Source organism: Hyperolius riggenbachi, chromosome 11 (assembly GCF_040937935.1).
Source record: "Hyperolius riggenbachi isolate aHypRig1 chromosome 11, aHypRig1.pri, whole genome shotgun sequence".
Taxonomy (NCBI): Eukaryota; Metazoa; Chordata; class Amphibia; order Anura; family Hyperoliidae; genus Hyperolius; species Hyperolius riggenbachi.
In genome coordinates this window covers 165,548,975-165,559,848 of record NC_090656.1, presented here as the reverse complement: position 1 = coordinate 165,559,848, position 10,874 = coordinate 165,548,975, and the positions used below count along the sequence as shown (strand labels likewise).

The following is a 10,874-nucleotide window of genomic DNA, read 5'->3' as shown; positions in this document are numbered from 1 at the left end:
TTACTAAAGATAATAGGACACAGAGGCATTTTCTCTGCACAATGACTTGCCTCTGTGTCCTTCTATTGCCGCTGCTAGCCCCCCCTAGGCTCTGCTGCCCCCCCCCTGAAAAATGCGCCAGGCTAGCGATAATCTGATTGTTGCTAGCCTGCTGTTTACCTGGCATGTGTCAATCTGTGTGCTCCTCTCCCTCCTCCGCATTGCCTCCCTGCCTCCTCTATTGCATGGCTATCTGCCTCCAATTGGAAGCTAAGGAAGTCGCAACACGGAAGTACTTTCTGGGTCGTGGCTTAGCTTCCAACTGGAGGAAGCTGACAGAAGCGGGGAGCTATGCAATGGAGATTGTCGCTAGCCTGGCGCTATTTTTCAGGGGATGCAGGAGAGCCCGGGGTCTAGCAGCGGCAAAAGAAGGACACAGAGGCATGTCATTGTGCAGATAACCTGCCTCTGTGTCCTATTATCTTTAGTAAAAACCACCTCAGGTTCTCTCTAAGGCTTTGGATTGTACACATTAGCCTTTAAAGGACACATATAAGGAAAATAAAAAATCAAGATCTATTTACCCTGGGCTTCCTCCAGTCCCTGGCAGCTGACATGTCCCTCCATGCAGCTCTGGTGTCATGAGGTCTCCTGCGTTGCAGATACCGACCTTGTCATGTCAGAATCTTCTGTGCCTTGCCAAGTGCACTGGGAGCGTAGTGCGCAGTGCCTGGGAGCATTCTGAGTAGGCACCGTAGTTCTGCGCCTGCACAGAATGCTCCAGGCCACGTGAGCACGAACGTGAGCGCACTTGCATAGGCGCAGGAGATGCTGACCTGGCGAGGTCAGCATCTGCAACGGAGGGAACACTGGGACACCAGAGCTGCAGGGACGCCATATGGCGTTGTGAAGGAACAACAGAGCCACTCTGCCACTGCCATATGGCATTAAGAGGAAAATAATGTAATAAAAAAGTGCTTAATTTTTACAATAATTATGTATAAATGATTTAGTCAGTGTTTGCTCACTGTAAAATCCTTCCTCTCCCTGATTTACATTCAGACATTTATCACATGGTGACATTTTTACTGCTGGCAAGTGATGTCACTGGAAGGAGATGCTGCTTGCTTTTTTTGGCAGTTGGAAACAGCTGTCATTTCCCACAATGCAACAAGGCTCCCACAGTGTGATGTCAGGACCTCAGAGCTGTGAGGCGCTGACATCACACTGTGGGAGGGGTTTCACCACAAAATCAGCGATATAAGCCCCTGATGATCCATTTGGGGAAAGGAATAGATTTCTCATGGGAAAGGAGGAATGAGCCAATGATTGTGTAACGATCGGTGTCAGCAAGGACAGATTATCTGATTATTGGTGATCTGCAGTATCACCAATAATACAGATGTTATACCTGATTATGTGGCGATCTGCAGAATCACCAATAATGCGAGTATAGCAAGACACAGGACAACCAGGTGTAAGATAAGTGTTTGGTGCAGCAGTAAATATAGATAGAGATGGGGCGTGGCCGGAACGAGGATGTGAGCGGCAGCATCTCTCGGGGCTCCTCTGCACACGGGCTACATTAATCCGTCAAATCCACCCTGCAAGACCATTCGAGCCTCTTTGGGTACGTGAACCCTTATCCTAAATCTCCTGCACTTGGGGAACCCGCTTTCTGCTGCTAAAATGCCGCCTAAAAAGAACGACAAGCTGGAGAAGACTGTGGGCCCGCTCGACAAGTACCGCCGCACAGACCAAGATGGCACCGGCCCCATAGGAGATGACGCACCATCGCCTTCCCCAGACACGCTTCACTCGGCAGAAGCCCAAACTATCCTGGAGGCCATCTCCACCCTCCAAGCATCCCTCACTGAAACTTTTACCATCAAAATCGAGGAGGTGAAGGCAGATTTCCAGCTTCTCCGCCATGACGTGCGAGCGGTGCGGGAGCGAGTCTCGGCAGCGGAGGCCCGCATATCCCAGCTAGAAGACGATATCCGTCCACTCTCCTCCGACATGAAATCTATGCAAACTCAACTTAAAGGGGTTCTGTGGGGGTTTCTAAAGAGAAAAACTGCCACTTACCTTGGGCTTCTATGAGCCCCATGCAGCGGTAATGTCCCACGCCGTCCTGCTCCCATCCGCCGTTCCCCGCAGCCGGCACCGGGCTATTATTCGTCTGACATACAGACGAATAATGCGCATTGCCGTGCCTCCGCTCGCGTCATCTGAGGCTTACTGCGCAGGCGCAGTACAACGGAGCATTGTACTGCGCTTGCGCAGTAAGCTTCCGATGACGCAGGTGGAAGCGAGCAGGTGCGAGGCCACTCTAGCGCAGCCGCAGTTGGATCCCATGCCGCTTAGACCGGCGGCTGGCGGCGGAGAACCGCAGATGGGAGGAGGACGGCGTGAGACATTACCGCTGCACCGGGCTGATAGAAGCCCAAGGTAAGTGTCCGCTTTTCTCTTCCACAACCCCCCACAGAACCCCTTTAAGGCTGTTGTTATCCGGCAAGAAGACATGGAGAACCGGCTACGGCGATGCAATATCCGGCTGGTAGGCCTTCCCGAAAAGGCGGAGGGTAATGACCCGGTCTCTTTCCTTGAAGAATTGCTCACTCAGCACTTCGGCCGTGAGGTCTTTACACAAGCCTTCTCTGTGGAACGAGCACATCGCATCCCAGCAAAGCCTAATCCTCCCGGGGCCCTGCCACGCACTTTCATCGCTAAGCTGCTCAACTATAAAGACCGGGACACGGTACTCCGCCTCTCGAGGGATAAAGGTAACTTGAGCTTTGATAATACCACTATCTCGATTTATCCGGACTTTGGCGTGGAAACGCAAAAACTCAGGGCCCGGTTCCAAGATGCTAAGCGTAAGCTCAAGCAGCACGGCCTGGTGTACGCCATGCTTTTCCCAGCCCGCTTGCGGGTGGTTGCCGACGGCAAGACTCTTTTTTTTTAAACTCCCTCGGAGGTCTTCTCCTGGCTGGAAACTCACTACACTAAGAATGTCTCTCATACAGGCAGGCAAGATTGATAATCCTAGGCTAAATTTTTTTTTTTTTCCTCTCTGTCTACAATTGAACTGCAGTAGCCTTCCCCTTGTCATAGGCTATACACGTCTTCTTTCCCCCCCCCCTTTTTGGTTTTCTCTTGCATGGACATAACTCCTGTCGCCTAATGTGTAGAAGTGTGCAAGGCCATATGTGACACCTGCTCCTCAGATGTCACACCCTCAGGTAGCTGCTATATATGTAAAGCACTGGTTAGCAACAACTCACGCGGAGATATTCCGTGACTGCCTCCTCTATTGCAGCTACCTTGAACTGTGTTACGTTATGGGTAAATGCTCAGACCCTACGTTTAGGGCCATGAGCTGGGTCTTATGTCTTGTTAATTTTTATTATTATTTTTCTTGCCCCGCCAGGCCACTACTTTTAATACTGCTGATTTGTGTGTTAACTAACCTACTTAATGAGTACACTCTCTCAATCTTCACATGACACTGTGTCTTTTTTGACTTGAAATGTGAGGGGCCTGAGAGACAAGGTTAAGAGAACGGTTGTCTTAGAGTTTCTACGTAAGAAGTCGGTTGACATTATATCTCTGCAGGAGACACATCTGGATGGAGACCTACCCAAGGCCCTCCGCCGTTTTTGGATCGGATGGGACTTTCATTCCACCCATTCCTCTCACTCCAGAGGTGTTTCCCTACTTATATCTAAACGCACTCACTTTCAATGTATTAGCAACGTTATAGACCCTGAAGGTCAGTACATTTTCCTTCATTGTTTACTTTATAACACCCCAATTCTACTACTAGTGGTGTATATACCGCCACCCTTTTCCTTCTCGGTTATTAAGGTGGCCCTGGATTACGTATCACAGTACCCTCATTTGCCCTCAGTCTGGCTCGGGGATTTTAACTACATTCTTCTCCCTAGACTTGATAAAATCCCCCAGCCAGCTGCGCCGCAATCCTTTACTAGGGACACTAAACTATACACAATATTTCAGGATGTCGCTATCCTTGACACCTGGTCTACTCTCTATCCCGGGGTCCCCGCTGTGTCGTGCTATTCTGCTTCATATAAGACTCACTCCAGGCTGGACTATATTTTTTCCACTAGCAATCTGATTCCTAGTTTAACTAAGGCCTATTTTTTGCCGTCCCTGCTCTCAGATCACTCCCCATACGTAGCCCACTTTACATGGCACTCTCACCACCAGTCACCTACCTGGAGACTGAGCCCCTTCTGGATCACTAAGATTCAGGAATCAGTTCCAATCTCCACTGCACTTACTAACTTTTTTGAAACTCAGGCCCAGTCCACTACATTCCCGATAATTTGGGAGACCTTTAATCTCTTTGTCAGACGATATCTATCGTCCGAAATTAAACGTATTAAAATAGAAACAGCTCAAGCAGAGCAAAAACTGTCCCTAGATCTAGAGCAAGCCATAAATGAATTATCCTGTATTCCAACTGAGCACTCCCAGAGAAACCATAGAATTAAACTAAATGCATATGAACAATTTTTTACCAGTAAGGCGCATAGGAAAATTCTTTTCACTAAGCAAAGGGTATATGAACTAGGAGAACAATGTGGCTCTCTTTTGGCTAAAATATCTAAGGAGCAAACTTCCCCCCCAATTATAATCCGCATTGCAGATCCCAATGGAGTTACACTTACCACGCCCTCCGGTATCCTAGATAGGTTTACTCAGTTCTACACAGACCTCTATGCTAAATCCACATCTAAATCACTTTGCCAAATTGCAGAGTATGTGGAGGCAATACCACTCCCTTCCCTGACTGTACCCCAGATTGCCTTACTGGATGCTCCCCTTACCACTACAGAGATTGAAAATGCCATTGCTGCTCTCCCGTCATCTAAAGCCCCAGGCTTAGATGGTCTCCCTGCAGAATTCTTTAAATCCTATTCACCTGTCTTGGCACCCAAATTATTAAAACTTTATAACTCTGCCCTAGATAGTGGAATTCTCCCCCCCACAATGCGCGAAGCGCTCATAACTTTGATCTCAAAACCTGGTAAAGACTTGCTGCAATGCGAGTCTTACCGTCCCATTTCTCTCATACAAGTAGACGTTAAAATACTTGCAAAGCTCCTGGCTCTAAGACTGAACACCGTTATAACCTCCTTGGTTCATACTGACCAGTCTGGCTTTATTCCAGGCCGTTCCACAGCCCTCAATAGAAGAAGACTACACTTGGCAATGCAGTCCTTTGCACGACACGGTGGGGACCAGAGTGGTGGTATCTCTTGACGCTGCTAAAGCTTTCGATACTATAGAATGGGACTTCTTAGATGCGGTTCTCAAAAAATTCAACTTTGGCCCTAAATTTATAAGATGGGTACAGCTACTGTACACTGAACCTTATGCCCGCATAAGAATTAATGGCTGGATCTCTGGCGCCCATCCTCTGGCTAGAGGCACGAGGCAGGGTTGCCCCCTTTCTCCCCTCCTTTTTGATCTGGCCCTTGAACCCCTCGCAGCACTGATTAGAAATGATAGGGAAATCCATGGGCTCCATCAGGGTACTAACGTGGATAAAATCAGCTTATATGCGGATGACATGTTATTATACTTGTCTGACCCTGGCCACTCTCTTCAACGCGCCCTACAAGTGATCGAGGAGTTTGGCTCTTACTCTGGCCTTCGCATTAATTGGTCAAAGTCCTCTATTCTTCCTTTAGACATCTTCCCTCCATCCCTGCCTCAGGCCTCCACCCCCCTTCAATGGGCGTCAGAGATCACTTACCTAGGCATACGTATCTCCAGGTATCCTCAGGAATTTATTAATCTTAACTGGAATCCATTAGTCCAACATGTACAGTCTAAATTTCAGGCATGGTGTAAACTGCCGATTAACGTGGCCGGTAGAGCGAATCTCTTTAAAATGATTCTATTACCCCGTATTTTATATGTATCCTGGAATGCTCCCCTGTACCTCCCGTTCTCGCTCTTCTCCAAAATAAACACCCTTCTTACCCAGTTCGTATGGAATAAGGGAAGGCATCGTCTTCCACTTCAAACACTACAATGCCCCAAAGACCTTGGCGGCTTGGCAGTGCCTAACTGTCACGTATACTACCTGGCTGCTCAGTTATCGCACATCTACTTTGATCTTACTCTTCAGAAAGACAGGCTGGTGGGACTTTTATCAGACTCCCCAGCACTTCAACAAATTGACCCCATTACTATTATACTTTTAGGAGCTAAAAACTCCTATCACGCTAAAGAATACCCAATCACCCTTCTCCAAACCTTAAAGGTCTGGGATACAGCCCACAAATATTTACGCCTTGAACACCCTCTTAAATACACTCCATTATGGGAAAATCGCAGCCTCCCTGAACTACGCAAACTGCCAAATGCCAGGCTCTGGATCAATCAGGGTATTTTATATCTTTACCAAATAATAGACTCAGGCCACCTTATTCCGTACGAACAACTCTCCACTCAATATAATCTTCCCTCCCACATGAGATTCGCTTACCTCCAACTCACTCATGCAACCAAGGCCCAATTTTCAACTTTGCCAATCGCTTTCTCAGACTCACCAATCTTGTCTATAATTAAGGGCGCCTCATCCGCTCAGTTGATATCTACAATCTACAACATCATAATGACCGAGGTTTCCACTCGTAGGGCCTTTCTTAAAAAATCCACATGGGAGCGGGATGTGGGAGAACTGACCGATGAGGACTGGGAGGATGCCCTTGATAATATTCCGAGGGTATCCCCCCATATCCCCGATCGATTGCTGGCTCTTTATGTATTGCACAGAGCATATTTAACCCAGGTACGCTTATCTAAATTTAAACCAGGTTATTCCCCTCTCTGCCCAAAATGCGCCTTGGCTCAAGGTTCTTTCTTTCACATGATGTGGTCCTGTCCTGAGGTAAACTTGTATTGGCAACAAGTAACAAAATGTATTCATGATAAGATGGGCTGTTTTGTGGCCCTGGACCCTAAGATCTGCCTTCTTAACATTATTCCTCCTAACACATATAACAAATTCACTACTCAACTGATCATCTATGTCCTGCAAATTGCTCGTAGAACTCTAACTAAGCACTGGATTCTTCCCTTGGTACCCTCGATGGCAGAATGGGTCGCATCAGTAAAAAACACTCTTCCTTACCATGAAGCTATATACCAAAGACGAGGTGCGGTTGCCAAATACCATTCTATCTGGGACCCCTGGACTCACACAGCACGTCTCTGAGCTCTTTCCTATTAAGGTGGTAAACACATGATCTTAGACTCCCTTATAGTTCTACCTCATTGGAAGGGGTTGGCCTGGCGGGGCCTAGGGTATTTTAATTTTTTAATTGTTATTTCTTACTATTTTATTTCTTGTTCCTACAGCTTAGTTGTGGTAATTCCACAGGTTACCTTGTTTAGCTGTAGCCCTTCAGTGTTTCAGCAGGATCATATATTGGAACTTTTTCTCTGCCACAGGGCAACTTTATCTGTATGATGAATCGTTCATTCGTTTATATATACCCTGCCTGCGAGCAGAGAATGTCTGTGTATTTCAACTGCTAACTTTTCCAATAAAATGACTTGCTGAGTTAAAAAAAAAAAATATAGATAGAGATACCCACTTTCCCAGAGGAGCTGGTAGAGGGAGGAACCTCTATAGAACACTGGAATCAGTACTCCAGCATGCTGGAGACGCAGATGAAGTAGTGATCGGATCATCCGAAGAGCGGGTGATGCACAGTAAGAAAGAAGGTACTTATCACCTGAGGAGCTGGTGATTCTGACTGTACTGCAGCTATCAACCTGAGGAGCAGGTGATAAAGAGTGTACTGAGAATCCCTCACCAGAACTAAGCTCACTGGTGAGGGCAGGAGAGTCAGAGTCAGAGATTCGGCAACACACGGACAGATTCGGTACAAAGACAGAAGACAGAATCAGAGTAAGGTTCAAGCAGAGTCGGCAACAGGATCAGATAGGCATAGGCACAGAATCAGTAGGCAGAAGAGTAGTCAAGGCTAGCAGAGGGTCATAACAAATAATACAATTCAATTAGTACTTTAAGCTATCAACAGAATCTGGCTCAGTGTGAATCCCTAGCTCCTGCTGGTTCTAGCACACTTTGGGATCTGACTAAGGTCTGAGTGCTAACACAGAGCATTTGCAAAAGCAGACGAAGAGCAACTGACAGGCAGGTCCTATATATACCAAGAGCGCTCCACAGCGCCGCCCCAGTCACTCAGCCAATCCAAAGCACTGCTGGAGTCAGCTGACTCCCCTTCTACTCGCATAAAGGTCCTGTCGCCTGGCACGGGCGCGCGTAGCCCTCAGTCTATGTGCAACTGAGGGACCAGGCAAAACTTCAACATGTAACTGCGCGGCGGAGGCCGCCGGCTGAGACGCGGAGACAGCCGCCATGCCGCTTACCGCCGCGACGGCATCTCCGCTATCTATTACAGATTGGGATGAAGTTCAATTGTTGGTTACGGTTTCTCTTTAGGTGGTCGGCAAGTAGTTAAGCACTACATTATTTTTTTTTTTTTTTTGCTGTAATAAGCATTTAAGTGTGTTACAGAACAATATTCACAGATCTGATACAGAACAGACAACAAAGACTGCTGTACGGAAAAGCAAACCTGTAATTTTAAAAGAAAAAACTGCAGTCAATGTAGAAAAAAAAAAAACAGGTGTTTATTATTGCGCACATCAAAACATTGGAAGACAAATTTCCAGAAACACTATACAAATATATATATATATATATATTGATTTGAACAAAGAAAAACCTACAAGCAAATAATGAAAATGATGTACTATTTTAAGTGACTTGTAGCAAATGAAACCAAATATAAACAGTGCAGCACACGCTCTTGCATTGCTAAAAAAAAAGCCAAACGAACTCTTATCTATGTATGTGTATTTCTATGTTTTTGTGTGTTACAGAAAACAAGAAAATAACAGGCGGAAATGTTGGACGGATATTATGTTCTTGTCTGCTCTCAAACTTGTTTTATTAACAATGTGGTTGCTGGTTTTAAAATCAAAACCGGAGCAGGAGGAAGCAACAAAGTTTTGAATTTCATTTTCCATACACAAGTTTGACTTATTAATCCCGCATCAGTGACTTGATGGTCTCAGCGGCTTCAACTGTCAGGGTAATCTGACCAATTATTTTCTCACCAGACATGGAATCATAAACTAGATCAGGAAATAAAGAAAAAAAATCAGAAAAATCCCAGTGCATGTAACATATACATGGTCATTCATTATTTTTTAATGCATAAAATCAAACAGAATAAATGTTAACAAGAGGCTGGTTTATATTGTTCTGTTTATCCTCTAATTTAGGTGAGTTTAGTTTATGTAGAGGGCAGTGCATTACATCACAGAACATTTGGAGCATTAAAATGGGACACAAATATTTATTACTTAGATCTAAAAAACAGATGAAATGGGACTTCTTGTAACAAATAAAGTCATGACTGCCAATCCCACACAGACAGCTTCCAATGTGCAACAGCCAATAGTACATGCAAGTACAAAATACAACTGACTAAACACACTATAAACATTACACACTATGATGGTTTAAATAACTTTAAAACCAATTTTGTGTTACAATCTTTGTCAATTAAGAATGCAAAGGTTAGAACTCCCCACTTGAAGTACTAGTGTGACAGATAGACAACACACAAACACACACACACTCTCTATTTGCGTGTATCAAAAAAGGGTGCCTGGAAAAAAGGGCGCGGGATATAGCTGAAATTATAGGTTGTAATGTAAAACAATAATTTTCGTTTATAGCTAAACGAAAATGTAGTGCTAAATAGATTAAATAAACGGAAATTAAACGGCAAAATACCGTCTATAACAACAAACAAATTCTGAAATGAAACATCAAATAGCGTCTATAACAAAAAACGATATTTACACTTGTATTAAGCATAGTATTACAATGGTAGATTTTACAGATATTTTACTGCAATTACACCTAACTGTAGGCTCACACAGATCTCTCCCTATCCCTAACCCCTAGAGCCCCTCTTTGTTTAAATATACATAATTTAATAAATTGTATATATTACATATACAGGATCTTCTAAAAAAATTAGCATATTGTGATAAAGTTCATTATTTTTTGTAATGTACTGATAAACATTAGACTTTCATATATTTTAGATTCAAATACACACAACAGAAGTAGTTCAAGCCTTTTATTGTTTTAATATTGATGATTTTGGCATACAGCTCATGAAAACCCAAAATTCCTATCTCAAAAAATTAGCATATTTCATCCGAACAATAAAAGAAAAGTGTTTTTAAAACAAAAAAAGTCGACCTTCAAATAATTATGTTCAGTTATGCACCCAATACTTGGTCGGGAATCCTTTTGCAGAAATGACTGCTTCAATGCGGCGTGGCATGGAGGCAATCAGCCTGTGGCACTGCTCAGGAGCTATGGAGGCCCAGGATGCTTCAATAGCGGCCTTAAGCTCATCCAGAGTGTTGGGTCTTGCGTCTCTCAACTTTCTCTTCACAATATCCCACAAATTCTCTATGGGGTTCAGGTCAGGAGAGTTGGCAGGCCAATTGAGCACCGTAATACCATGGTCAGTAAACCATTTACCAGTGGTTTTGGCACTGTGAGCAGGTGCCAGGTCGTGCTGAAAAATGAAATCTTCATCTCCATAAAGCTTTTCAGCAGATGGAAGCATGAACCCACTTTTGAACCAGAAACAGCGGCAGAAGCGCCTGACCTGGGCTACAGAGAAGTAGCACTGGACTGTTGCTCAGTGGTTCAAAGTACTTTTTTCGGATGAAAGCAACTTTTACATGTCATTCGGAAATCAAGGTGCCAGAGTCTGGGGGAAGAC

At 44.8% G+C, this 10,874-nt stretch overlaps 1 protein-coding gene across 7 annotated transcripts in view; it reads right to left on the bottom strand.

Moving 5' to 3' along the window:
• Nucleotides 1–8,897: 8,897 nt before the first annotated feature.
• Nucleotides 8,898–10,874, bottom strand: part of RPGRIP1L (RPGRIP1 like) — a 308,845-nt gene continuing 306,868 nt past the window's right edge. For all 7 annotated transcript variants that reach the window (XM_068260505.1, XM_068260504.1, XM_068260506.1 and 4 more), the window contains one exon: nucleotides 8,898–9,195. In XM_068260505.1, the coding sequence (XP_068116606.1) occupies nucleotides 9,104–9,195 (92 nt within the window). In that variant the 3' untranslated portion in view covers nucleotides 8,898–9,103. The remainder of the gene's footprint in view (nucleotides 9,196–10,874) is intronic.